The 26962-nt window shown below is 37.1% G+C and overlaps 7 protein-coding genes across 15 annotated transcripts in view; 3 read left to right on the forward strand and 4 right to left on the reverse strand.

Annotated features, from left to right (window-relative positions):
* On the reverse strand, nucleotides 1-2368 carry LOC105559940 (UBX domain-containing protein 6). Its single transcript, XM_012008603.1, has 5 exons — nucleotides 2215-2368; nucleotides 1954-2103; nucleotides 1424-1829; nucleotides 1038-1333; nucleotides 1-949 (listed from the first exon to the last, which is right to left on the reverse strand). The coding sequence occupies exons 1-5, from the start codon at nucleotides 2289-2291 to the stop codon at nucleotides 562-564; spliced, it is 1317 nt and encodes a 438-aa protein (XP_011863993.1). The 5' UTR covers nucleotides 2292-2368; the 3' UTR covers nucleotides 1-561.
* LOC105559939 lies at nucleotides 2296-4054 on the reverse strand. 2 transcript variants are annotated; one of them, XM_012008601.1, is made up of 3 exons: nucleotides 2988-4054; nucleotides 2780-2861; nucleotides 2296-2374 (listed from the first exon to the last, which is right to left on the reverse strand). In XM_012008601.1, exons 1-2 carry the CDS (start codon nucleotides 3307-3309, stop codon nucleotides 2809-2811), a joined length of 375 nt encoding a protein of 124 aa, XP_011863991.1. In that variant the 5' UTR covers nucleotides 3310-4054; the 3' UTR covers nucleotides 2296-2374; nucleotides 2780-2808. The 2 variants fall into 2 exon arrangements, with proteins under 2 accessions (XP_011863991.1, XP_011863992.1); XM_012008602.1 differs by lacking the exon at nucleotides 2780-2861 and having other exon boundaries at nucleotides 2297-2374; nucleotides 2988-4036.
* Nucleotides 4055-4344: 290 nt separating this feature from the next.
* Nucleotides 4345-7705, forward strand: LOC105559941. Of its 2 annotated transcripts, none has more exons than XM_012008605.1 (5): nucleotides 4345-4913; nucleotides 5840-5997; nucleotides 6085-6746; nucleotides 6819-6924; nucleotides 7018-7705. In XM_012008605.1, the coding sequence occupies exons 1-5, from the start codon at nucleotides 4657-4659 to the stop codon at nucleotides 7143-7145; spliced, it is 1311 nt and encodes a 436-aa protein (XP_011863995.1). In that variant the 5' UTR covers nucleotides 4345-4656; the 3' UTR covers nucleotides 7146-7705. The 2 variants fall into 2 exon arrangements, with proteins under 2 accessions (XP_011863995.1, XP_011863996.1); XM_012008606.1 differs by having other exon boundaries at nucleotides 4804-4881.
* Nucleotides 7706-8416: 711 nt separating this feature from the next.
* LOC105559942 (protein real-time) lies at nucleotides 8417-16765 on the forward strand. The gene is made up of 15 exons (XM_012008607.1): nucleotides 8417-8750; nucleotides 9132-9281; nucleotides 9859-9990; nucleotides 10177-10305; nucleotides 10414-10517; nucleotides 10823-10902; nucleotides 11004-11306; nucleotides 11448-11536; nucleotides 11613-11750; nucleotides 11871-11991; nucleotides 12065-12189; nucleotides 13477-13723; nucleotides 13811-13923; nucleotides 14312-14454; nucleotides 14555-16765. Exons 1-15 carry the CDS (start codon nucleotides 8688-8690, stop codon nucleotides 14622-14624), a joined length of 2007 nt encoding a protein of 668 aa, XP_011863997.1. The 5' UTR covers nucleotides 8417-8687; the 3' UTR covers nucleotides 14625-16765.
* A 2139-nt stretch (nucleotides 16766-18904) lies between these two features.
* On the reverse strand, nucleotides 18905-20397 carry LOC105559943 (uncharacterized protein C45G9.7). Its single transcript, XM_012008608.1, has 3 exons — nucleotides 19858-20397; nucleotides 19340-19468; nucleotides 18905-19246 (listed from the first exon to the last, which is right to left on the reverse strand). Exons 1-3 carry the CDS (start codon nucleotides 19912-19914, stop codon nucleotides 19058-19060), a joined length of 375 nt encoding a protein of 124 aa, XP_011863998.1. The 5' UTR covers nucleotides 19915-20397; the 3' UTR covers nucleotides 18905-19057.
* Nucleotides 20398-20714: 317 nt separating this feature from the next.
* Nucleotides 20715-24447, forward strand: LOC105559946 (ribosome-releasing factor 2, mitochondrial). 5 transcript variants are annotated; one of them, XM_012008613.1, is made up of 5 exons: nucleotides 20715-20989; nucleotides 21261-21476; nucleotides 21901-23672; nucleotides 23971-24117; nucleotides 24207-24447. In XM_012008613.1, exons 2-5 carry the CDS (start codon nucleotides 21326-21328, stop codon nucleotides 24366-24368), a joined length of 2232 nt encoding a protein of 743 aa, XP_011864003.1. In that variant the 5' UTR covers nucleotides 20715-20989; nucleotides 21261-21325; the 3' UTR covers nucleotides 24369-24447. The 5 variants fall into 5 exon arrangements, with proteins under 5 accessions (XP_011864003.1, XP_011864004.1, XP_011864002.1 ...); XM_012008614.1 differs by having other exon boundaries at nucleotides 21267-21476; XM_012008615.1 differs by having other exon boundaries at nucleotides 20717-20794.
* Nucleotides 24405-26962, reverse strand: part of LOC105559944 (transcription factor kayak) — a 44015-nt gene continuing 41457 nt past the window's right edge. For 2 of the 3 annotated variants that reach the window (XM_012008609.1, XM_012008610.1), the window contains exon 3: nucleotides 24405-26221. In XM_012008609.1, coding sequence (XP_011863999.1) covers nucleotides 25640-26221 — 582 coding nt within the window. In that variant the 3' untranslated portion in view covers nucleotides 24405-25639. The remainder of the gene's footprint in view (nucleotides 26222-26962) is intronic. The other variant, XM_012008611.1, reaches the window with a different exon arrangement.

Genomic DNA, 26962 nt, shown 5'->3' on the forward strand with positions numbered 1-26962 from the left:
CAAAATCTGAACGTAGAATACTATTCCTGATATGTACATGCCAATGTGCATACATAATTATACTTGCTCCGTATATGTGATTTATTGTATAATCATTATTTATACCATGTATTCTCTAATTAGATAAGCAGCAGGATTATTTTAAATAAATATGATCGCAGGAAAAACATATGTCGCAAAATACATAGGATTGAATAAATATTATTAATGCTTATTTACATATATTATACCAATAAAGTTAAAACTTACAGTAAAATTACATGGTAAGTGGATTTTCTTTACATTTATTTATGTTACAGATAATTCAATTAATGTACATATTTCAATAATAAATGTATTTATATTGAAAATTTAATCAGCTTAATTATACTTGATCCTTTACTTTTTTTACAATTGCGATTTCGATATAAACAATATATGAAAAATGGATGCACAATATATTAGAAAAAATTCTCCAAAAACAGTGGAATGACCAGAAAATTATGATACAATAATACTAAAAGTGTCGAGAAAATATATTTTAAAAAGCTTTGAATTGTTATCTGTTAGCAGAACTTCTTTTCAGACTGCTTGTATATAAGAAAGAACATCTTCTTTTAAATATCTCTTAGGCATACTTTCTTTGTCGGTCACACTCCAAGAGAATTCCAATATAGCTGTAGGAATTAATCGTAATTCTAAAAGCGTCTTTACATGACATTCCTCTATCAGCTTAATCCCGTCCGGTGTTATCAGCAAAAAGGACACTCTGTCGTCGACTAAATTTTCAGCAACAAATTCGATTACATTCTGGAACTTCTCGTATACCGAAAAAGTACCTTGTAATATTATTCCATCTGGAAATTTAATGCGAAGCACCGTGAATTTATATCTTCTAAGTACACGCTGCTCATCCTTCTCCCTCATAACTTTCGTTCTTAACATTTGGTTCCTTTCCACAGCCTCCGTCCTAGTAATAATCAATGTTTCCATTTAATCAGATTATCTGGATATTCCGAAACGTCTTGCCATTAAATATACGATGTATATGAACTTACCGCAACTGTTGTTCCTTTTTTATCTCTTCGGGAGTTATTGTGAAGAAGCTGGGTGGCAATTCATTTCTCACGCGAGCCTGACTAGGCATTAATACTTGTAAGTTCCTGTCCAACTCGATAGGAATGGGCTCAGCGGATCTTAATGCTTCATTTAACATTGTAAGATTCTCGATGTTACAATTATCGGGACTCCATACTAAGAAATCTTCTTCGTTCTCATTATGCAGTAATTGTTTCTGATCAAAACCAGCTGCTTTTAGAAAATCTAGTGCCCCTTCAACGGGCAAAACTTTTTCCTGTAAGAATTATACATGTATTATATGTATAAGCTACTCCAACATCAGTCACGGCTATTTTCAGTTAGCTGTTAAAAACTGCAGCATTACTTGGAATATTCTGTTACACATCCTGATTTTCCAATACTTCTCGACGTCGGGATTATTAATAATATTGTCCAAATATTTGCCAAGTGTTTCTACACAGCCTTCGATTTTCTCTTTTCCAGAATTGCAGCTTTGAATAATCAGACACGCCGTTAATCCCGCTTCCTCTCCCATTAACTGCTCGTACAGAAATTCCCTTATCTTCTTTTTCCACTCGTCCCGCAGCAATATCTCGTCGGACAAATACGGGCAACGGAAAAACACATCGGTGACCGCGAAAATAGAAGGATCCACAACTTTGTCCTTCTTCTCTTTCAACGCCGTAGTTTCCGCCTCTTGTCCACTCTGCTGTGCTTTCCTTTCCAATTCCAGCTCACGCTTAACGCGTGCTTGAATGGCAGCGTACGATCTGTGAATAATCACGGCATTAATTAGATTGACGGGACGAAAGCTCCACTAACACGCTGATTAAATAAAGCTAAATATAAACGTGTACAGTGATAAATAGAAACGATCTTAAATATTACACGCACGTATTAAATCTTGGTTTGTCATTTCTTTTCGCCTCGAATCTTGCTAAAGCAGCTTGGCCTGCTGTCTTAGCCTCCTCCGTAGGCTCCGCTCTCCTAGCTGGCTCTTTAGACTCCTTTGGGGTACATATAGTGCTGGTGGACTCAGTCAATCTATATGGAAAAGTAAATTGAAAGTTAGCGCAATTAGATGTCATTAATTATTCTATCAATAGACGTCATCGCTAAATCTACAATGACAATTTATGTTATTGTGGCAATTACTTGTATCCCTTTCCCGCCTTCATAAACTTCGCATTCGCTTTCTTCTTTTGAAAGAAGGACTTGATTTTATCAGCCATTTTTGTTAGATGTAAGATCGCTATCTAGCCTGAATGTACGATACAAGTCTATTCGGTTGACGAATTACAATCTTCGGCAGCGCCTGAAAGGTAAAATATTTTTAAAATCTGTTGATCCATTTTTCAAAGATGCTACCATTACTTTACTATTGTGTACTTTCGTCAATTTATATTTGTCAAGTATATCAGGGTAAGATAAAGGTGTAAACGTTATCCTTTATGTAGAGGAAAGCTCTTTATTGTCAGATAGGCTTCTAATATGAGACGGCAGGTTTTCAACGTCAAAATTTTATCGCGAATCAAATTTCGCTCCTAGGGCAAACAAATTAACGATGAAACCAATAGACGATGCCTGTTAATTTAGCAAAAGCCCTGCTATCTGATATCAGGGGACTTTCCTCTCTCGAGAAATATTATAATAATAATGATCTTATCATTGTAGAATCATTATTATTCAATATCAAGTATTATTTAATACGATTACCTACCTCTATGAATATCAGAGATACAAATAAATTCAATCGCAAATCTTTTCTCGCGAGATTACACGATCCAACGGCGAATTTGCCACTAAACCGATTTCGGGTCACGGGCAATAAAATTATGGTGGAACAAACAGATGATGAATAAACAGATAGCATAATATTAATTTTTACGGTGTCACGCGGGAAGAGCGCGTTGCCCGCGCGGTCTCACCTGTCTTCATGAATTGCTCCGTAATTCTGGAGCCATAAACGTGCCAGGCGACGAAGATCAACGCCACGCTGCTCGCGAACGTCAGCAGGAAGACCTTGAGCAGTTGCAGCTGAAAGTCGTCGAACGAGAGCAGTGCCAGCAGCCCGTGGAGGAGCTCGCGGAGCTTCAACGACGTCTCGTCATCGAGGATGACGACGTCGCCGAAATTGAAGGTTAGACCGAACGTCGTCGACAGAAACGATAACAGGTTGAGCACGCACTTATTGATCGCCTCCGACAAATAGTTCGTCCAAGGACACGAATCCTCACATGCGCTGCTCATCACATGAGGCAGAGGTTCTTGGTGCCGGAATTATTCGCCCGCGCCCAAACCAGTCCTCGGGGGAGCCCGTCGAGATCCTATCGCAGCCCGCAATTGACGAAATATCGAACCCACGGAAAGCCAGGTTTCCGGTCATCGCGTCGGTAAATGGCATAATTCGAAGGCAGTGCGCGGCGCCTATCTCGGTGGTTTTCGGAACGCGCGCAAATCACGGGACAACAGATTTCGATTCTCGCAGAGGAACGGCTTCGATCGAGAAATCTCTCCAGTCAACTTGTTAAATAATACGGATAATTGATCAAATAATTGCTGGCACTGATTCACCAGTGCAGCGATAGAAAACGAGGTCATTATGAGCTTAAATTCACATGAGCGGATTCACTTTTTTCAAATTCCTTATGAATTACGGGTAAAGAATTTTTCGTGCGTAAGCATATAAAATATACAGGGTGAATCTTAATTATACAGAGTGAATCAGAGCAGTTGTTGCAACTTTTTACCATAGGAGATGAATTACCGACCGCAACTGTAGCCAAACCTAGAAAAAATGGAAAAAATCTCGTTATATGCGTCTCAGTCATGTAATATCTACTTATATTTCTCGAGGTACAATTAGATATTACATTATTGAGACATGTATAACGAGATTTTTCCATTTTTTGCCGGGCTGGCTACAGTTTCGGTCGGTAACCTATCTCTCATGGTAAAGGACTGGTTCCCAAAATAAAACTCACCCTGTATAATTAAAAGTAAACAATTTTTCACATAAAAAAAATGTTCATATAAAAGCGTATATAAAAATTTATAAAATTACACAGAACTGTATAGAATTGTCTAAAATTATATAGAAACACACAATGTAAAAATATGTATACACATTCGATGTATGTACATTTTTATACACGTATAATTCCACATGTTTATTCATGTTCGTACATGAACAAGTTTTTACCGGGTTAGCGTAATCTCTTCGAAATGAATGCGAATTATTACTTTCCGCTAGGATGCCGTATACCTTTTGGACTCAAAAAGCGGCAAGAGTTATTGTGCAGATCGAATTCTTTTTAAGAAAGTTTTTAGAGGGGAAATGGAATGGACGGAGAATTCATTTCGCAACTCAAATTCCTGTAGAATTCTCGCTATTTAGCTTTTTACCTCAATCAACCTATCCTCTATTAGCCCATAAAACTTTCGCACCCACGTATGTACGCGCGCTGTTACGTCACCGTTGCCGCACACGCGCATGCGTGAGAAAAGTGCGAAGGACGCATCTGGAACAACTGACAACCGCGTTGCTGTTCGAACCGGTCGCAGCTTTGATCAACGAGGACGAGCTGATATTCCGTGATGACAATTGTAGAGGAAGTCATGGCGGAGCGTTCGCATTTTCGACTCAAGGTGAACCTGTCCAAGTTCTTTCACGATGCGCGCCAATTCTGCTGGATCTTCGTCGACGGAACGAAGATCCAGCAGGTTATCCACATGAAGCAGCACATCAGCAACTTATTCAACATCACAGAGCCGTTCCATTTGATGCTGAACGACACCGAGTATCTGCCGCCGATAGAAGATGTGCGTATACTTAAGGAGAACGAGACGATCCTGTTAGTACAATCGGTATTTTTTAATGTTTCTGTTACCTTTCATTTATTTCGCAGCTATGACAATTTCTCGTTTCGAGTCGAGGCCCGGGGTTTCGTCTTCTGGTTGACTGTTGACCGGTCTCGTCTTAGATAATATGAGAAAAAGATGGCGAGTAGACTGATCTTTGGTTAACGGTTGATCAGAAAACGACAAACTGGGCCCATTATATCACAAGACTGCTGAAGAGCTGCCTACAAATGCTTTCAAGTATTTCAATGAAATTGAAGAGAAAGAGAAGTTAGTCGAATATCTGTGACCCTGGTTTTTTTTATTTTCTGGTTAAAATCGCCCTCTCCATCCTTCTCTGTATTATTATCTGAGGTCCAATTTCTTTACTTTCTGGTTAACTGTTAACCAGAAGTTAGTCGACTTTGTCTCATCTTGGATAATATAAGAAAAAGATGGAGAGTCGACTAACGTTTGGTTTAGTCGAGTTCAGTCTCTTCTCAGGCCTGGCTTTTCATTATCTGGTTAACTGTTAACCAAAGGTTAGTCGACTCTGTCTCATCTTGGATAATATAAGAAAAAGATGGAGAGTTGACTAACCTTTGGCTAATAGTTAATCAGAAAATGAGAACCTGGGCCCAATTGTATCACAAGGCTGCTGAAGGGCTGCCTACCAATGCTTTCAAGTATTTCGATGAAATTGAAGAGAAACGCTTTGAAGCATTTGTAGCAGCAGCTTGACCAGAATCGCGCCAACGATTTGACTCGTCTCATATTTCATTATCCACAATCCAGAATACACGGAATGAGGATTGGGATGAAACACGAGATCTGCCAAATAGTTGACCACTCTTATACAATTATGTGTCACCCCAAATTAATTATGAAACTTGATTAGGTTGATTTCGTGTTGTTTTATTAACAATCTGATACATTACAGGGTAGTTCCTGGATCGGGCATAAATAATAAAGTTCCTGATAGTACGGAAACGAGCAATGATTCTGTATGTGATGTGCAGGTCCATGCGACAGATGTTAAAACAGAAATAGTTGCACAGAATACGTCTATTCTGAATAATACACAAGCAACTTCACTAAGTCAGTTTGTTTCATGTGCTGTAAAAGTTAATGAAAGGCAGATTTTTGTTTTATAATATGATCACTGATAAATCGCTTGTATTTTAGGTAATGTCACGAGAGATATGACGTTCTACAGTATGATTAGTGATACAGCGGAGGAGCGTAGCGAAGGAGATACAAATTCTAAAATTACGGATGACAATTTTACAGAGAGTAACGTAACAGATTCTATTATACCGAGTGCAAAAAGGAAAAGAGTGCGGAAACGAAAGTCAAAAAGTCAACCTCGGCTCATTCTATCACCTTTTAATACAACTGAAAAAAACGCTTCAAATGAATTAAAATCGAAGAAACTAAAAATAACAAGTTCCTATACTCTTCCGCCTGAGAAACATATACGATTTGTCAATACAGAAGATGATGAAGATAACATTGCAAAACAAATAGTGCAAGAAGTATCCAAAGACTCGCATTCAAGTAATGTGTCACCTTCCAAGGATCTTTCTACACTTCTAGCATTAGGACAAAGCTCAACGCCAATAACGTTTGTCAACAAAAAATTGAAAAGCTCAATTGCAACAGAAAATGTATCAAGTGATGAAGTCACAAACACAGATTCAATTAAAAAGGCAGAGAATGTAATTACAAATATATGTAGGATGGAAGGATTGAAGATTACGGAAAGATATAAGAGTTTGTGTGCTGAGCTGGAGAAGATTCCAGCCATGACGAGAAAGCCTCAAATTAAAGACTTTATTGCCTTCAAAGTATGTACTGTACATTGTGCCTTAAAACCAACTGCATCTTTCCGTCAACAGTAACTTTTTCTTAAATTTCAGACTTTGAAGCTCGGCGCGAATTATACGCCTCAGATGTCCAGTTTTATTTTTACCGAAGTAATAGACTATTCTGCGGAGTCGGGAAATTATAATCTTCGTATATTCTGTAAGTAACATTGTGTATATTTTAAACTATATTTAAAATATGTAAGTTGAAAATATTTAAAGGTGTATTTGGTGATTCCGTGTTATTTTACAGTTGGTAGAGAAGAAATCGCCAAGGAAGTGCCATCCGGAAAGTTCTCCGTCACGCAAGAGGAGTCATTTATTGGAGATACATTTGTAATTAATTACTCACAAATGATGGAACTGCGTCTAATTTCATAATCTTTCTTTTTTTTTATGCGCACTTATTTCTACATTTAACTTCATTTTATTCAAGACAACTATATTAATTTTATGTTCTTTTTAATTTTCATTTACATAATTTTCTGTTCGTATGCGTTCGAATTTATTATAACGCTGTAATCAGTTTTGTTTTTCTTTAACAGTTTTATATCGATACAATCTAATTTTACATTAATACGAAAAATTTGTGATGCCAAATATGTTTAAGTTAGCTAGTTACATATTGGTTTACTAATACTTGTTTATGTTTAGATAAAATAACGATTCATTTCGTTTTTCTTATAGTTTACTCATAGTTTCTTACTGTGTATCTCAAGAAAGATTAATATTAATGAAAATATCAAATGAACGTTATCGAATCTATTTATCACGAAGGATGTAAATGATGTTTATATGTAAAAAAATTTCGTTTAAGTTCAACATTACGTGTAATTTACAAAGTATAAGTGCTTACCAAATTACCATTGTCAAATGTCCTGTAAGATATCTTTATACCCGGTATATTTTAATTTTCTAATAAATAATTATAAATTTAAGAATATGCGCAGCACTCATTTATTTTATACATTACGTGTTGCAGCTGGATATATTTTTTATTATTGTGTAACTTGCAATGTAGATTCAAGAGAAATTATCTAAAGAGTATACTTAAAAAAATTCACAATCAAATGAAAGTATCTTTAAACGATCTTTGTCAATTCTGTTAGGTGAATTTAATTATATTTTTTATTATTGTGCAACTTGCAATGTAGATTCAAGAGGAATTATCTGAAGAGTGTACTTAAACAATTCACAATTAAATGAAAGTATCGTCAAACGATCTTTGTCAATTCTGTCAGATGAATTTAATCGCCGGTCGCGGCTGCGATCAAGCTGTCGCTTCAAATGTTTCCAAGTATTCTTCTTTCTTTCACTAAAGATAGAAAGAGAGAAAGCGAAGTAAACCACTTCAAAGCGTTTGTAGCGGCAGCTTGACCGCACCGAAGTCACGGAGGGGAGAATCGAGAGGTTGGAGCAACGCGATTGGTCGAAATCCCACCGTAACGTCTTATGGAAAGCGTGCGTGGCTAGCATCACCGATTCTATTGGACAAGGCTGCCTGCCTCGCTACCATATGTCGAAATCTGATTGGCCTAGCTCGCTCCCCCTCCCTTCCGTTCGCTATCGCGACCCCCCACTCTCTCGCCCACCTGTTTTTCCCCTCCACCGTGAATCAGTACTCGAGTTGCGCGGTCGCACTCGAAGATGGCACTGAAAATCACGGCCGCGGAGAGCGGTCGGGTCTACAGTTCTACACGCGTCTCTTCCATCTAGTTCTCGCTGAACAGTGACCAGTGCTTTCTGAACCCTAATTGGAGAGCGCCGCTCCGAGTTCCTTCTGCACTCCGCTTCCGTCTGCCAATTGATTATCTGTAATGGCTATATTGTACACACTGTGATCGAATTATCGTAGGCCTCGTTGCGCGATCGTTGCGGGATTCGGTACGTAAACACGCGAGGGAGGGAAAAAGCAGCGATACCATGGTGCAGCAATACCAGTCGCCCGTGCGAGTCTACAAGCATCCTTTCGCTCTTGTCATGATGGTGTGTTTAATGCTATGCAGCCTTCAAACTTGCCTGTCATAAAATATTTATCGCCTTTCGTGCTCCTACGTCCTTCGCGGCACATATGCCGTATCCCAGAAAATCCAATAAACGATTCCCTCCACACGAGCGCCCGTATCGAGCTGTGCGTGCGGAGGCGGCAGACAGCTGTCTCTGAAATGTCCCTTTCTTTTTTTTCTCTCTCTCCTTTCTCCCGAGCCCTTTAAACGCCCCTTCCTCCCGACACCGCGCGCGCACCAATTTTTTGCCCCCCTCCCCCCTCGATCTTTTTGCTCGCCCGTGTGGCATATTCGCCGATAACCAGTTCGCGACGCGATGCGCCGAAACAAAGGGGCATTTGACGTCTCGGTTCTCTTGCAGGCGTACGAGCGCAGGTTTCCGACGTGTCCACAGATACCAGTTTTTATCGGCTGTGAAGTTATGCTGGACGAAGAGAGCGAGGACGGCGCTGTTAGAACCACCGAGAGGCGGTGTAAATTAAATGTCGAGGCGCCTTATATCTTGAAGAAGGTTCGTCTATACGCACACGTAAAAGAGGACGAGTCCTCGTACTTTGACTCATTTTCTTCCTACCGCGAAAATCTGCCGTCGACAAGTGTCGGCGGTGGAAAAATGTCTGTACGTGTATGCGAAAAAGAAAGAGCTCTAGTGCTTCAACTCATTTTTTCCCCACTGCAAAAATCTCGCCGTCAGCTGAAACATTCTGCACCTCCAACACTAGCTTTTACTCGTCTCTTAGGAAATAATGCGGTAGCCGCGAAAAATTTCGTTTAAATTGCCACCGACAAGTTTCTTTATTAGTAGAGAGCGGTCCCCTATTGTGAGACAGGCTCCTAATACGAGACAGCGGACTTTCTGCTAAATTAAATAGGCATCACTTGTTGGTGCCGCCAATTTATTGCCCCTGGAGTGAAATCTGCTTGGCGGAAAATTGATTATTAGATCGTGTAATCGTTGCGAAAAGAAGATTCGCGATGGAATTTAGACGTTAAAAGCCTATTAGCTCATATTAGAATCCTATCTCATGATAGAGGACTTTTATCTCTAAATCCTAATAATTAATTATTCACCAATTAATTGGTTGCAGATAATTGGTGTGGATTTTGTATACTTTATTCAAAGGAACGTTTTAAATAGGCGCAATAGTGTTTTAGAAATAGAAGCGTACAACGAAAGCTTTGCCACTAGAGTCACTGTTATAGAAAAATGTAAATATTTCGTAAGTATTATATATATAAATATTAATTATACAAAAGAGACACTTCGTGTGATATGTGATAAGAATATTAATTTGGCCTCGCAAATTCGCGTGGCCTTTTGTTACTTTGTATCAGGAGTGTCTAGAATGCTTTCTTACCTCATACGTGTATAATTACGCAGCCTAATGATTCTGTTGCACACTCAGATTCATCCTGAAAATCCAGAATGGACTTGTTTCGAGCAAACGGCGAGTTTGGATATTAAAAACTTTTTTGGTTTCGAAAACTCAATGGAAAAGTTGTCGATGAAGCAGTATGCACAAAATATTGCTAAGGTAATAAGAATCTATCGTTAGACCAACTAATATAATAAACGTGACGCGATAATACGCGTAAGAATTGTCTTGTTTTACGAAACGCAATCGCGTCATGTGTGATCACAGGGTAAGGAAATTATCGAGTATTTCATAAACCAACTGAAGGAAGAAGGCATTACTTATGTCGCCCCATGGAAAGATCCACGGGAAGCGTCCTCCGAAGAAGAGAAGTAAGTATGCGTTGAAATAAATGCAATTGAATACGTTAGAGTCCTTCTATACATCTTAATTGCATAAATTTCACGTTGCTTGTAAGGGAACATCATGACGGGCGAGCACCTCAGACATCAAGAGCACATACATACACACACGCGTATACAAGTGATTGTTTTTATAAAATATTTAGAATCTTAATTGTAACATCTTACAATTTTAATTTCCAGCAGTAAACATTTAACACATTTTACCTAAATTCATACTAACAATTTATATTGAGCAATGTTTTCGGTCTGCAATGGTTACTTTTTTTATGTAGGAAAAATGTGGACGAAAATAGTGAGTTATATAGTGACAAAGAATTATGTAATACCGACAGCAAACTGCCCAGCAACAGAGGTATATTTTCCTCCTTAATGCATGCGTTGTTTACCAAGTATCTTATTATTTATTCATTTTCAATGACACTAGCAGTTATTTTCCGTCTCCTTTAATTGTAGAGATGCAACTGTCGTCGGATTATATAGAGAGATACTTAGGAAAACTAGATATGATACAGGAGAGCAAGTTAGTGCAGCTCAGACATAGCATTGCAGAACTGAGGGGTAGTTCCGCACCAGGTTATGCAACGCTCCTACGGTTCCTGAGGGCCACAGAATTCTCGGTTGAGAAGGCCAGAGAAATGTTGACGCAATCCTTACATTGGAGGAAGAAGCATCAGATCGATAAACTTCTCGATGAATATGAAATGCCGCAAGTAATTAAAGATTACTTTCCTGGCGGCTGGCATCACTTCGATAAAGGTAATCAGTTAATAATAAGTTTGCTGTAAATGTCACGACATCCTAAGTTATGCTATGAAATATGATGAGTCAGTATATGTGATCTAAGGAAATATCTGATGTAACATCATACATATTTTATTTATACATTCTTTGATGTAGACGGACGACCTTTATATATATTGAGGTTGGGTCAGATGGATGTTAAAGGTCTACTTAAATCGATTGGGGAAGATGAATTGTTATTACTAGTAAGTTGGGTTTACCTTCCAAATATTTTACAATCAAAAAGTTATCGAAACTACTTACCATTTTACTTTTCTATAGGCTTTACATATCTGCGAGGAAGGTCTGCACTTGATGGAAGAAGCTACTACTTTTTGGGATCATCCAGTATCCCAATGGACGCTATTGATAGATTTAGAAGGTTTAAATATGCGACATCTATGGAGGCCTGGAATAAAGGTATGAACGTATCAAGTGTGAAATTAATTACTTATATAGCTGTAATTAATTTCTCGATATAATGCTATAAATTGTTGTATCATTTGTCGTAATAATTTACGTTTGTTTTATTTGCACCAGGCATTATTGCGAATAATAGAAATAGTTGAAGCAAATTATCCAGAGACAATGGGAAGGGTTCTAATCATGCGTGCCCCCAGATGTTTCCCTATCTTATGGACACTCATCAGCACTTTTATTAGTAAGGATCTCAACAATTAATTTACTTGTGCGAAATAACATTTCACTAATCATGTCGTATATCGAAATTGCAGATGAAAATACTAGGAAAAAGTTCATTTTTTATTGTGGTACAGACTACCAAGAACAGGGACCTGGAGGTCTTAGCGAATACATTACTCAAGAATTTATTCCTGATTTTCTTGGTGGCTCCTCAGAGGTAAGATGTAATAATGATATTAATAACAATTATTGCAAGTGTCATACTCATTAACATAAGAATTTAGTTTATTTAATATACAATTGCATACTTATGACTTCTTTATATTATCTACTATAAAAATCAGTATATTACATAAGGACACATTTAACAGATTCTACATGATCTATCTTTTATATCGTTAACAATTTATCTTGTCCGTTTTATCTTAGAAAAAAATGTAATATATATTATACCGGTTATTAATGCCAATGTGGTTTTTGTGCGGTTCTACCTTTTGAATATTTTATGAAATTCCCAACATTTTTTCCTTACAAAAATTTAATGTATATTATACCGATTATTATGCCAATATATTTTTTATGCGGTTCGACCTTTTGAATATTTAATGAAATTTCGAACGTGTTTGCCTCTTTTTTGAAAAAAAAGCGATAGTGTAATTTTTTAACTTCATTTACATTGGAGTAATATATCTTTTGTATACGTGTTGAATAATAGGAAATGAATATATGCGAAGTCTATAATATGGTACCTCGAAGATTTTACATTTTCGACGCAACTGCGAACAGCGTAAGGAAACGATACAAAATTTATGTTAAATATGTTGTAGAAGTTCTTTTCTGCAGCTAAGTGGCTTTAGTGAAAAAGATGTGACGTTTTTATAATTATTAAAAATGCACATTGTGTATCATTATACATATATTAGAAATGTCAAAGACAATTGGTCAGAAAATTATCACGTGTTACATCAGCAGTTGCTAGATACATAGGCATTGTCTGTACGTCGTGTTCGTATGTCCTTATCTTGTGATATATCATTCATATTTGAGGCAAAATCATTTTATACAAATCATCTGTTATAATTTTTTAATTCATTTATAAAGTATAGGAATTTCATCGACAATCTACATTGAAACATTATTTATGTGTATTGTCAAATATCTTGATAGAAATACATATAATTTTATAATACAATCAAGATTGTGTACTTATGTAATGCACGCAAGTTGAAGCACAAATTGAAAAATATAGATCACTGCGCGCACAAAAAGTGAAGTAATTTTGCGTGCTCTTGCTAGTTAAATTTCAGAGTATTTTACATAAATTAAGCTTAAAAGCCTCTACCGTAAATGACATTAAATTACATGTACTTAGACTGTGAATAATTCATGAAGATCTGAAATTTGATTAGCTATTAATTCCTGTTTTAAATCTTACTTAAATATCTTTACAATTATAAGCAACCTAAATGAGTACATCAAAATCTTTTTTTATGTCAAATACCAGACATACGTGATGGAAGGTGGAGTTGTGCCTAAGAACTTATACAAAGTGGATTTGGAGGGTACCTCTGGTGAACACGAGCACAGCCTGTATCACTCTATCAGTTTGAGCCGTGGTCAAACTCATCACGTGTTCATAGAATCGGATGATCCGGGTGCTGTTTTGACGTGGGACTTCGACGTAATGCGGCATAACGTCATATTTACAGTGCTTCACAAATCTCGAAACAGTGAAAACGGTGCTATCTCAGGTGCATCTTAAAACAGATTTATCAAGAAACGTACGCGACATTGTTTTACAGCTCAGAGTAACATAATATGCAATGATTATTTTACAGAACTTCCAGAGCTCGCAATAGGTGGTGATCATGAAATTGTTGCTGCGAAAGAGTTAAAAGATTACATTAAAGTCGAACACAGCATAATTTGTCACGACGGTGAAAGCATTCAAGTAGGTACTCACATAATTTATGTATTAATATGTGACAGGGTCGATAGATATACATATATATTCACGCATACTTAGGTCCAAGTATTTGAACAAGATTCGAAAATATATAAAAGTTTATTTTTAATGTAATTTGATTAATTCTATTGTACTAAAAACACGATTCAATAATGATTAAAATAATTTATTCTTTATTTTATATATTCTAAATTATATTAAAGAATTTGTTTATAAATTTGTTTATGATGAAGGAATATATATAATTCTGTCGTAACTTGTCTAGATTTTTGTATAATAGTTTTAATATTATAGTTTTTGGTAATTTCGTACAATAATATACAATTACACAGTTATTGCTTCTACTAATTACTAATGTTTTTTTTTATTATAGGGGACTCATATCATGCAGGATACGGGTACTTATGCATTACAATGGCAAAATCAAGAAGATCAAGCCGAATTTCTTCCATCTATTAGTTCTCATAAGGCTCAACTTATGTATTTTTATGAAACCTTGCCATCTGCACATTACAGGTATTTATGTAACACATACTTACATAATGCATATATGGTGTATATTTGTCACTTTTACGTGGAATAATCTTATAATGGCATTTTTATTGGCTTCCTTTAGAGGTTCAATGATGAGTTTGCAGTCGGCTATAAGCGGAAGGTCAGAGGCTAGCTCATCTTTATCTAGATGAAAGACGATGAAAATGGACGTTGAATAGCAGGAGACATAAAACTTAATTCATAATATTTTAGCAATATGTGTTATAAACCTCGTTTATATTTAACGGGACTAAAATTTAAGGACTAAAATATGAATCATATTTTAGTCTAATATTTTAATTTTGTAGACGCGGTAGAGTTTCATTGTACACGTCAATCCAAATACTGCTCCAAAAATCTCAAGCCTAAAATACTCATCTCGATAATTATACATACATAGCTGTTAAACAATAATACAGTATATAATAATGTTGTCTAATATTTAAACTTTATTTTTTCATATAAAAATAAATTAGATGAAATTTAATACTCAGAATAAACTCGTGTACAATATCGATGTGGAGTTTGTCCGACACTCCTGTCACCCCTTAAAGCCTTAGAACATGTACATATAAACTAATGAAGATTAATTCTAAATGGATACTTGAAACACATAAACTATTATAAATAATTATAGTCAATTACAATGCATAATCTAAAACGACACTAAGAATGCTCATACTGTCGATAGCGAATGTTGTATAGAAATATAGCAGAGAAAGATTTCGTATAAGAAATTACCTTTAATCACCAAGACACAATTTGTGAGAACGCAAACTCTTATCAATTAATTATATCAATTAATAGAAACATCTTTCTGTCTTAATAAATTTTGTCTTGTTGATTATTGATTGTAATTGTAATAGTTTAAGTGAGGAAACAACATATTTTTCAAATGCAGATTTTTAGAATGAGCAGTGTTTTCCCTAGAATAATATAGCGAAATAAAATTGTATGGCTGGCCAATACTTGTTAAATAGTTAGTTAAAGATATTACATTTACCACTCATCACTAGGATACAATTAGGTATTTTAAAATATAGTTGTGTAACTAGTATACGCAAAATGTGTTTGGCAGATTATGTGAAGTAAGATGCATATGAATATTAATGCACTTTATCATTGATTGAATAATAAACGGAGATATTTGTGTAGAATTTATTATAATACTATCCATAGTATTCAACTTGCATCTTCTTTGCGGCTAGAAATTATATAGCATTAAAAAAAATTACGATATTATTTCGAAGTAATGCGGGGTCTACAATGTGCGAGTCTCAGAGTCGTAGTCGTAAGAATAGAATATCGATTATGACTAGTCAATTCTCATGTGTCTGACGAAATTGACAATTATATTTGCCACTTTCCTTGTTAAACGTGTCGTGATTGGTTCTCACTATTTTACTCCGATCGGAATCAACTTTTCGCTTGCTATCAAGGTGTTGGAAACTTTCCAATCAAATCAGAAACAATCCGAACGTCCATGATAAGACAATATAGGGAAAACGAAATAATTCCGATCGGAATCCAGTACGACCATGTCCATGATAGGTGCCCAGACTAGGATAAATAAATGAACATTCAGAATAGTGTGTTGTAACAATTTCTTTTTGGTTTTTTTATAACACTTTTATAAGTTCACTTTTATAATCATACTCGGGATCTAAGAAGAGTATATATTCTTCGCAACCGTACATTTATGGATCCATTGCGGAGTAATGTATGTATGAAATATTTCGACATTACTAGACTAGGATATACATATGCATATGTAGTATATATTCCCAGAGCTATGTATCCTTACACATGTCATGCAGAAACTCAAATACTTTTCAATTCATCTTAAGAAGAGATAAAATTTAAAAGTATTTCGTATTAAAAGTTATTAAATATGTAAAAAATTTGCTCTTTGCATAAAAACAAAGAGACAAAGTACAAAAATGGTACAAAAATCGTATTTACGTATGTTATGTCTTTATGTAGTATGTTTATTTGTTTAAAAAAAATTAAAAATGCAATACAAGGGCTACATAAAAAAATATATTTATTTATTTATAGTTTAAAAATCTTTTATGTTTGAAATTTTTCTCGATATACATCATATCCAATACGATCCTGAATAAATGAAATACTTGGAAATATAAACAATGTAGACATAATTATATATTATTATAATAAATTATACCTTTCTGTCATTTTCAATTAAAATGAACTCATACAAATATATTATTTCCATCTCTTTTCATAAGATGTTGTATTCATAATATTTCAATAAACACTATGTTGAATATAAGATGTGTAGAAATATTTTATAAATTCAGTTTCTAATTGGTAAATTGTTAATGTATTCAATAATGTGATACATATGTAAATATTAGGCAAATAGTTTGGAATGTTTTTTTCCCATTTTAATCTCCGATTAATTTCAGGCATATTGAAATTATATGCAAATAATAAAAAAAGGTAGATTAATATACCATAATAATTGGTAAAATAATAAAAGTGGAAGGTTTATGAGACAAACAAACGGAGATACAGTTTTAAACAATATAATTCGGTTTATTGATCTCTACAACTGTGGAACGTTTCGAGCTTCACTGAGCCTGCATCAGCTATAAATTATGAAATTTTTATTCATTGACTGTACTTTTATTTCCTGGTTTGTAAATTTTTTATTATGACCTCATATAGATACATAGATTATTTCCATTTATTTTCTACTTATTTATTTATTTATGTAGGCTTTGATATAGTCATTGATCACTTTACTGTACCTATTGTGTTTTGTTTAATACTTGCATCAATATACTGTTACTTAGAACCAATTCTTTCATTCAGTTTTTCCAGTTAATATTATCATTTGCAACATCGCGATAAAGACTTAGCGAAGTTCAAAATGTTCCGCAAATTATTATAAACTTCAATAAATTGAATTATGTTGTTTAAATCCATATTTCGCTCGTTATTTTTCGTATTAACCTTTTGCTTCATATTACAAATTATGAAATTATTATTTGATATAAGTATATTGAAATATTAACAATTAGATCGTACCGAGGCTTCAAAATATCATATTTAAAATAATAATTCACGCAGAATAATATAAATATTTGTGTGTAGAAGCTTTTGAAGTTACCCAATATCTTTTTCACAAATATCAATTCTGCTTCGCAGTTGTAACTGGACTTAGAATATCAAATAGAATATATAAAAATTGATATTATGCCTATTATGTACGTCTTTGACTACTTATAAAGTGATGTTTAGATGTGATGACTGAAATGTATCAAGGAAGACAGCAACCTCTATCTATCAATTGATCGTAGAAGTTAGTTCAGAATTAACGACGTTAAAACGTGGGGCTGAAAAAATTCAGATTTCTCCACGTTCTAGAGCTGAGGCAAGCAGAGGTTAGGCTACTTTGATATTATTACCATTTTTGTAAAGAAGTTTAAAAAGAGAAATGCCAAGGTACAATAACGCTGCATTAAGGAGGATGGTTGCTGAAATAAAAATGATAAAAATAAATTCAAATTTATAGAAAATATTCGTCTATGAGAATCTGTCCTCCATGCGAAAGTTCAAGACGATTGTATGCATGGTTGCCGAATAATTAATTATTAAAGTTATACTATTGCACATGGCCAACATAGCAAAAGTATTACGATATCTGTAATTCAATTCTCGAAAGCATGTTAAAAATGATAAGAATTTTTTAAAAATAAGTGCAAATAATTCTGTACATATTTACGAAGAATTTTGAATACAGAAATGACTTGTCTACGTTGTATATATTTTTTTCTTGATAACTAAGTAGACAAGTCAAATATCGTATTCGTCAAAATTCTTCGTAAATATGTATAAAATTATTTGCACTTATTTTTATAAAATTCTTATCATTTTTAACATATATGTATATAAGCTCTGTACTAGTACTAGTACATTTTATTGATTCCCCTTAGGGTTACAAGGCGTTTTTGAAGGAACGTGCCCAAACCTCTTATAACACCTCTCTCTATATCCACTTCGCTATGTGGCGATCGAACGAAAAACCAACAACGTTTTTGTTTGGTTTTGAACCCGGATCTTTGGATTACCAGACCAGCGCACAATCCTCTGCGCCACGATCGCCACCATATATATGTATATAATATATATTTTATTATATATATATATTTATATATGTATATATTATCATTTTAATATATATATTTTTAATATAAATTTAAATTCATTTTTATCATTTTTATTTGAGCAACCAACCTCCTTAAGTTATATCTTTGAATGTAATGACATGGATGCTCTTTCTCCATGAGAGTCCAAGAATTAATATTACATTGGCCTAGTTTACATCGTGCATTTGATACGCGTATCAAATAGTGTATATGAACTGATCAGCCAATGACTAAACCAATTCACTAGTTATTTACTATTTCTTACTATTTAATACGCGTATCAAGTGCACGATGTAAACTAGGCCATTGATAGACAGAGGCTGCTAGTATCTACTGTAATATTTGGCACCTCCTCAAAGTAAAATATGAAATAAATATATCTGTCGATAGAAATCTGTTTTGGCATATTTTTAAGTACTGGTAACACCTTTACGAGCTACTAAAAGGTTTAATACTGGATGCTTTCTTATATAAGAAACCGCCTTCTTGTGAGTTACCATCGTAAAGTCATATCCGTTGCATTGTAAAATTTTATCATGCGTTCTAAGACCACTTTTCGCCGCTGGCGACTTGTCGTGCACTTCCGTTACGTATATCCCCTGGAAGAGAAATTCACGTCTATGAGTATTTCCACGTTATCTGAAAATTGCGGAAGAGAATTGTACGTTTTCAAGCCTAACGCGATATCTTACATTGTCCGTGTAGCCTTGTGGACTCTTTGTATAATCCTGATCGATGCCACCGCCGATTTTAAATCCACATTTCATCACTTCCTCGCCGTTTTCATTGAGCTCCGTCTCTTTGTGTAATGTAATTGGTATCTGTGGCAAATTAACAAATGTACACACAATGCAACAGTAACTTTTTGTTTGCAGTACTACATTCCTCTGAGAGCACAGATTCTCAAGGGGACAATCTTTAAACCGAAACTGATCGAGTTCTATTTATAGATTCTTGTTATTCTGGTGTGTACATACCCTTCACTACTGTGAATATTTGTTACTAACATAAACGTACCGGTACATCGATTATTCAAGTTATATGCCCATTAATTTATTTATCAATCTTGTATAAATATTATCTTAACGAAAACATAGAACGTGCTGTCGAGAAGAAAAAAGAATTGAAAGACAACCCGCAATGTTTCTCCCAGTAGCGAAGGGCGTGTATCGTGGGCACCAGCTACATGACAGATGCGGAAGATACCCACGCTCAGGCACTCCATCGCGGTACCCGGCTGATGCTGAAAGGCCATTTTCGCGCACATAATCAAGCGACTCGGGCTCTGCCACGCGCCCTTTCCTTTTTCAACAAATTCCCTCGGTGACTCACGCACGGCCGACTCACAATCGCCGCCAATAACCGATTCTCCGCACGTACGTCGGCGACGTGCGCTGCGCGAGACAAACGTGCGAGAGACTCAACTCCCCGGTGACGAACGTCGGAGACCAGCGAGACCTACTTGTCAGTCCCGGATCGGAAGCGCGCGTAGAACAGATGATCGCGGAGCAAGCTTGCGCCCGATTTTGTTTTATTCGGTTACTCCGACTGGCTGGAAAAACGGAGGCGCCTTCGATCCCGCGCCAGAGAGAAACCTGAGAGCGGCCACGCCGGCGTTTAACTTGTTACCGTTTCGCTAGGCTGTTTCCAGCGCTTTACGCCCACTTTTATTTTTCGAACTACTCCGCTACGCCCATTTTCGAGCACTGTCGATAAAGTCTCCAGATAATACTGAAGGGGAGTCTCTCACTCTCCGTTTTTTTTTTCCATGCAAATTCACAGGGTCGTGTATTTTTGCCTGTAAAACGCGAATCCGCAAATTAAATATTAGTGTATATAGAAATACGTATATACGTTTATTTAACGTTGGAATTAAATAATATTTACACAGAAATAAAAAATAAAACTCAATTTTATTACAGATTTTAACGCGTACGAATAAAAAAATTTTTTTGCCTGTTCTTTATAAGTACGCGTTAAAATCTGTAATAAAATTGAGTTTTATTTTTATTTCTGTGTAAATATTATTTAATTCCAACGTTAAATAAACGTATATACGTATTTCTATAAATAAAGGTCGATTTGGATACTTAAATAATTTTCACCGCTCAGATCGGTCGAACTGACCACTGTGCGTCGCCGCGAGTGTGCGTGACTTTTATGGAATTGTATATTCGTCGAATAAAGAGTATCCTGCAAAACGAATAGAGCACGATGTCTCCTTAATTCTCTGACGAATCCATCATTCGTTCCGCATTTCATTTGACATAATTTATCTTTGTTTCTATAAGAAATCAATTTTTAGGTTATGATCAACTGTCATCACTTTTTCTTGGAATAATGCAAGTAAAAGCGATAAATTCTTAAATGTGAAATTGTTTACGTATTTAATAAAGTACCTTTCACGCGCGAAAAAAAGAAATGAGTATTTTTTTATGGAAAAGAGAGTTTCGGTCAATACTCGGTAGCGAGAGGAGGTTAAAATATTTTGTGATAATTCAAGAATCTCAATTTGTTAAGAATCTTTCCTGACTGGAAAGCAGGAAGTACAGGGCAAACGTAAAATGGTTCGAGAGAAAAGAAAAAGGTGATAAAGATTTTGTGTTTAAATAGGAACAGTCGGTGAAGGAGCACGGGACTGTTCGAGGAATACACTGCCAGATTTCGGGAACAAGAGGATGCTGAAGCACAATATCGTAAAGACGTCGTGGTGCAAATTGCGCACGCGGTATATGCACAAAAATGCCTCTCTCCTGGAAGCATCCAAAACTAAGGAGTGTGCAATCGCCAGGATACGTAACATCGGTATACTGGCACATATTGACGCTGGTTAGTATCGCTCTAATCAATTTCAAATAAACAATATACGAAAGACTGTTATATCCGCCTGGCTCTTATGCCCTTGCCTTACGTCTATTAATAAACGTTTTGTATATAGAGCCTTAAAAATTATTGATCGTAAACTCACGTAAGTTATGCAATTTTTTTGTATACTGCCGGACAGTAGGAAGGTTGAATTATTGCCCTGGGGTGGTACTTCTTGCAATAAGTCCCTTGCAGTGATTCTCTCTAAAGATGCATCGTTAGCATCGTTAACATAAAATTATTGTACTGTTCTTAGCTTCAGCTCGTGATTGCGTTTCAAAATCGACATTACTTGGTGTAGTTTGCAGAGGAATGTATTCACGCAAAAGTATTACGAAGATTCCGATCGTGTGAAACACGTCTCTATACAAGTATTTTTTTTCTTCAGGAAAAACAACCACGACCGAGAGGATGTTGTACTACTCGGGTCTCATCAGAAATATGGGAGAGGTTCATCATGGCAACACAGTGACCGATTACATGGAGCAGGAGCGTCAGCGCGGGATAACGATCACCTCGGCCGCAGTCACGTTCAACTGGAAAGACTATCGCTTCAACTTAATAGACACCCCCGGTCATATTGACTTCACTATGGAGGTCGAACAAACTTTGCAGATATTAGACGGCGCGATTGTAGTCCTGGACGGTTCCGCCGGCGTGGAGGCCCAGACGTTGACGGTTTCCAGACAGGCGGACAGATACGACATCCCCCGGATATTCTACGTTAACAAAATGGACAGGGCGGACGCTGACTTCGATATGAGTTTACGGTCTATCGAATCGAAATTAAACGTCGAAACTTTACCTGTACAGGTTCCAGTGACGAAGGCAGGAGTCCTGGAAGGCATTGTAGATGTAATAACGATGGAAAAGTTGACGTTCGATAAAAGACACCAGGGTATGAATTTAACGCGAGCGAAAATAACCGAGGGCGACGACGGGAGACTGTGGGACGTCGCCAGCGAGAAGCGACGACTGCTGACCGACAAACTGTCGGGCTTGGACGACAAACTGGCGGACGTCGTTATAGAGCAAGAGTCTCTGGATGACGTGCAACCACAAATGCTGGTCGATTCCTTGCGTAGAGTCACCGTAGGCAGAAAAGGTGTACCCGTAATGCTGGGAAGTTCTTACAAGAACATCGGGGTGCAGCCTTTAATGGACAGCGTCGTTCTCTATCTGCCGTCGCCGGATAGTACAGACCGGCTGAATCCGTATAGACATTTCGGAAACAGTATGGCGGCCAGAGTGTTCAAGATAGTTCACGACAAGCAGAAGGGGCCAATTACGTTTTTCAGGATCTATTCCGGCAGCATGAAGAAGAGCCAGAAGTTGTACAACGTGACGCGCGAGCAGAGCGAGCAGTGCACTCGCCTGTACGTTGCTTGCGCGGACGACTATGAGGAGGTGGCCGAAGTGAGTCACGGCAATATCGCGGCTGTGAGCGGATTGAAGAACACCGTCACGGGCGACCTGGTGACGACGAGCGCGTCCGTAGCTGACCGCGCCAAACAGTCTATGCTGAAGGACAGTCAGAGTCGGCTGGACTACGTGGACAACTTCTTCGCGTCCGGAGTGAGCCTGCTCGATCCAGTTTTCTTCTGCTCCGTGGAACCACCCTCCCTTTTGGCGCAGTCCGCTCTGGAGACCGCTCTTCAGGAGCTGCAGAGGGAAGATCCTAGCTTGCGCGTGAAGAACGATCCTGAGACGGAACAGATCGTTCTTGGCGGGATGGGAGAACTGCACATAGATATCATCAAGCAAAGAATCAGGACCGAGTACAAGATCGACGTGGACCTGGGCCCGCTGCAAATCGCTTACAGGGAAACGATTCAGGACGCCGTTAAAGATACGCTGTCTGTGGAGCACAGAGTGGGCCAAACGACGCACAAAGTCACCATCACTATGTCCTTGATACCCAATTACGAGGGAAAGACGAATCTGCTCCTGGACAAGACTCCGGAGAATGCTTCGAATATCGCCGGTATTCATCCGCGGGTGATGAGCGCAATTAAAACCGGCGTGAGCACCGCGTTGTTGCATGGTGTGAAATTAAGTTGTCCGGTGATTAATGTCGGCGTCAAGCTTCACTGGCTGGAGGTGGCACGCGCTACTTCGGACACTATTATTTCCGCTGCTACCTCGCAGTGCATTCGAAAGGTAGGTACGTATCCATCTTGAATAAATAAATTTTGTAATTAGAACTGGGAACCATCTCTCCCGATTTCAACATCTCTTAGGGTGTTCTTTATACCTCATTGAAATTAGGTGTGATCCCTATTTCTAAATAATTACCCTAAATTCTATTCGTTACGATAGTATTTAAGACAATTCTGATTATTGCGAATTCATTGTATTCATTTATATAAAAATGGATATTATCTTTGCCCGTTTACTACAATAAATCGATTTCAAAGTTTCATAGCATGTTCAAATAACGTATGTTTCGTATGTACAGTTACTCCAGGATGGAAATAGTATGTTACTAGAACCCATGATGCAACTGGAAATCGTTGCGCCCGAAGAATATTCACCTAGTATCAATGCCGATCTTACTCGTAGACGAGTGACAAAGCAAGAGATTCATATGCGTGGCAATAATAAGGTGAATAAATTGTGTTCTCTCATTTGTAATAAATTGTAACTATTTTATTATTTGAATTGTTACGAGTAAATTCACGTTTTATTTCGCAGGTGATCAGAACTGTCGCGCCCTTGTCAGAATTATTAGGATATTCAACGACACTGAGAATCATCACGTCAGGCAACGCGACGTTCTCTTTGGAATTCAGTCACTATCAAGTAATGACCCCCGTCGACGAGGAGGAAGCTATCGAAAAAATTAAAGGATTCTAAAATGTATAATATTGCCTAAAGTATAATTTTACTTTGTTTTATTGACTCAATCTAATCAAAATATATTGCAACATTATCATTGGTGCGTTACAATCTCCATATACAATTCTCAATAGCGACCACCAAGTACGGTACAAGAGGCTCTTGCCGGAGCCGGAGCAGAAAAAATTGCTAGTGGGCTATCAGAAAATGTTACAGCCTCCATGCATCATAGCCGGCAGTCGCGCATAAATATATTAATATTGCTTAAGATCATGCAAAAATGTCACGTCGTAAAATATATATATATATGTGTATATATATTATATTGTATGGAGGGATTAAATGTTATAATGTCGCGTGAGACTGAAAAAAACGACAGCCGCGTATAAAAATCTACGCCGATGCGGATACACGGAAGCGAGATTTTTTTTTAACATCGCAGAGAAAAATGGAGAAAATTTGGAAATTCTCGCATTCGTGTAATTTTATTTATCCGCCTATATTTAATATTATAATACTAAATATTTGATACTATAATAGTTACTATTATATTAACATATTTAATAGAATAATATTAAATATACATTTAAATTATGCAAAATGTTGATTAATCTTAAGCGCAATTTAAAGAACTTTTAAGACTTAACGTACTTAGAAGTTTGAGCTTAATCTTGTTTTGTCTTACATTTTTTTTTACAGTATAGAATTATAGTATAAAATTTCACTTGTCTCATTTGAATCGCTTACAAAATGACAAATCTTACATTCATTATTCCTAATTCGTTATTTTAAACGTTAAATATACTTTTATCACTTGTGTGCAGACATTATTGCTCATATCTGTGACAATTTCCTTTAAGGCGCAAACAGATGTCACGTTTTCTTTTCAAATACAGCTCTTTTTCTCGTACAGTTTACATTTGTAAGAACACTTATTTTGTCGTATTATATGTACAAAGTTACAATTGAAGATTTCAAATTGCCAAATATTCACCTACGAATAGGGAAATACTGGGAATAAAAACATGTATTCGCCGACCATCAAGGTCTAAATACAACCAATCTTTTCTACGGCACATGTGGAGATTTGGAAAAAGTGAACCTTTGTAGAGAAAAAGCGCCGGCTGTTAACAAGTCGCACGAAAGAGCTTTTAAGAACGATTTCGTTGTAAAAGAGCACGCGCATAATACTTCTGCTCCCCCTTGTAGAAATTCTTCGCGTCATGGTACTCCCGTTCTCATTCGGGATCGTTCTCCTCGTTGGACCCGTGCTCCGCCATATCGTGGCGTCACAAGCTCACGAGCTTCGGGGGATTCGCATCCGGGGAGCTGAGATCCACGGCGGACAGATTGTTCCTCTGCTGCGTCGAGCACGACGGTATCAGGGGCGTCGAGACTGGCGTGAGGCCGGTGCCGCCCTCCATTAGAGAATCAAAATTGAACGGTATGCCGCTGGTCGGGGTGGTGATCGGCATACCGGCCACGTCCATCGACGGCTTCATGAAGGACGGCGTCTCCACCGTCTTGAAGGCGAGCGTGTCCGGTCTCTCCTTCGGCTCCGCGAACATCGTCAGGGGATTCAGTCTGTTATTGTTGTCCAATCCAACCGGCAATGAATTGGGTCTGTTCGGTCTCGTTGCCGCAGCCACCGTCGTGTCGCCCTTCGCGACTTCGGCAGCGAATTGATCCTCCACCATGTGATCGGTGGTTTTGATCACGGGTTTTATATCCAGCGGAGACGAGGAGCGTAGCGAACGGCGACAGACCGCTCTGTGGGTGTCCAAGATAAATTCCAGTTCCTCTTTCACCTGCTTCAGCTGCTCGATCTCTTCCTGCAGGCTCTGCTTCTTCTTTTCCAAGCCATCGGTTTCCTGCAGAAAAAGATGTGTCGTATAGCGACGTATTCTTTTCTTTCCGATGACGCGGTGACTTTTCAAACGTCTATTTGAAGCTGTCACCTCTACGAACGAGACTGAGATTCGTTAAACGCAATTATAATGTATAACGCTATTGATATTCCAATTAATCACGCAACACTGTATCCAATTAAACAATATCACAGTTAATAAATATACGAGTCAAAGAAAATAAGATGAGTTCGCTAAAACAATAATATTTACCTTGGAATAAACACAATGTAATCGCATATTAAATCTTGTAAAAATACACGAGGCGAACGTTTCGAACCCTTTTAGGTTCATCTTCAGCGCAATGATAGAAAGGTCTAACAAGAGATAATAAACATTACATGAGTTTAAATAATTGAAGTTAAAAGTACGTAAAATCGAGCTAAAGTTATACATTTCAAAACGGAGATTAGTCCGATTAGCGATTTATCCAACGCGGAGAGTTACGAGATAAGAATTAGCGATGTAAAGTGGCGGTAGAGAAAGGTGTTGTTGCTCCGGCATCTTGAGAATTGTAGAGCGATTGGAATACCGGTGTGCAATTGCGCCGAGTTACGTTGACTCAAGATTCTAAAATGAAGCGTCGACTTGAAAACGAAATTTCGTGTTAAATTCCTCGCGAGAAAGAGAGACGAGAAATGTCTGAGAGCCGAGATGTGAAAATCGTTCAATTCAAATCAGATGCGAAATTGTATGCTATTCAGT

The sequence above is a fragment of the Vollenhovia emeryi genome, unplaced genomic scaffold, assembly GCF_000949405.1.
Source record: "Vollenhovia emeryi isolate VEMERY1.0 unplaced genomic scaffold, V.emery_V1.0 DF939248.1, whole genome shotgun sequence".
Classification (NCBI taxonomy): domain Eukaryota; kingdom Metazoa; phylum Arthropoda; class Insecta; order Hymenoptera; family Formicidae; genus Vollenhovia; species Vollenhovia emeryi.

Excerpts from the sequence above, each read along its gene's own strand:
- LOC105559943 (XM_012008608.1), bottom strand. The coding sequence starts at position 19,914 with ATGTGCGCGAAAATGGCCTTTCAGCATCAGCCGGGTACCGCGATGGAG. Across the intron at positions 19,469-19,857 it reads CCGCGATGGAGTGCCTGAGC|ATACCAATTACATTACACAA; the intron begins GTGGGTATCTTC and ends AATTTGCCACAG. Across the intron at positions 19,247-19,339 it reads CACAAGGCTACACGGACAAT|GGGATATACGTAACGGAAGT; the intron begins GTAAGATATCGC and ends TTTCTCTTCCAG.
- LOC105559946 (XM_012008612.1), top strand. The coding sequence starts at position 21,326 with ATGCTGAAGCACAATATCGTAAAGACGTCGTGGTGCAAATTGCGCACG. Across the intron at positions 21,477-21,900 it reads ACTGGCACATATTGACGCTG|GAAAAACAACCACGACCGAG; the intron begins GTTAGTATCGCT and ends TTTTTTCTTCAG. Across the intron at positions 23,673-23,970 it reads CCTCGCAGTGCATTCGAAAG|TTACTCCAGGATGGAAATAG; the intron begins GTAGGTACGTAT and ends TCGTATGTACAG.
- LOC105559941 (XM_012008605.1), top strand. The coding sequence starts at position 4,657 with ATGACAATTGTAGAGGAAGTCATGGCGGAGCGTTCGCATTTTCGACTC. Across the intron at positions 4,914-5,839 it reads AAGGAGAACGAGACGATCCT|GGTAGTTCCTGGATCGGGCA; the intron begins GTTAGTACAATC and ends GATACATTACAG. Across the intron at positions 5,998-6,084 it reads TACACAAGCAACTTCACTAA|GTAATGTCACGAGAGATATG; the intron begins GTCAGTTTGTTT and ends CTTGTATTTTAG.
- LOC105559940 (XM_012008603.1), bottom strand. The coding sequence starts at position 2,291 with ATGGCTGATAAAATCAAGTCCTTCTTTCAAAAGAAGAAAGCGAATGCG. Across the intron at positions 1,830-1,953 it reads GACAAACCAAGATTTAATAC|ATCGTACGCTGCCATTCAAG; the intron begins GTGCGTGTAATA and ends GATTATTCACAG. Across the intron at positions 1,334-1,423 it reads TGTGTAACAGAATATTCCAA|GAAAAAGTTTTGCCCGTTGA; the intron begins GTAATGCTGCAG and ends TAATTCTTACAG.
- LOC105559942 (XM_012008607.1), top strand. The coding sequence starts at position 8,688 with ATGGTGCAGCAATACCAGTCGCCCGTGCGAGTCTACAAGCATCCTTTC. Across the intron at positions 10,518-10,822 it reads GCGTCCTCCGAAGAAGAGAA|GAAAAATGTGGACGAAAATA; the intron begins GTAAGTATGCGT and ends TTTTTTATGTAG. Across the intron at positions 11,992-12,064 it reads ACTCATCAGCACTTTTATTA|ATGAAAATACTAGGAAAAAG; the intron begins GTAAGGATCTCA and ends TCGAAATTGCAG.
- LOC105559939 (XM_012008601.1), bottom strand. The coding sequence starts at position 3,309 with ATGAGCAGCGCATGTGAGGATTCGTGTCCTTGGACGAACTATTTGTCG. Across the intron at positions 2,862-2,987 it reads GGAGCAATTCATGAAGACAG|TGGCAAATTCGCCGTTGGAT; the intron begins GTGAGACCGCGC and ends AAATCGGTTTAG.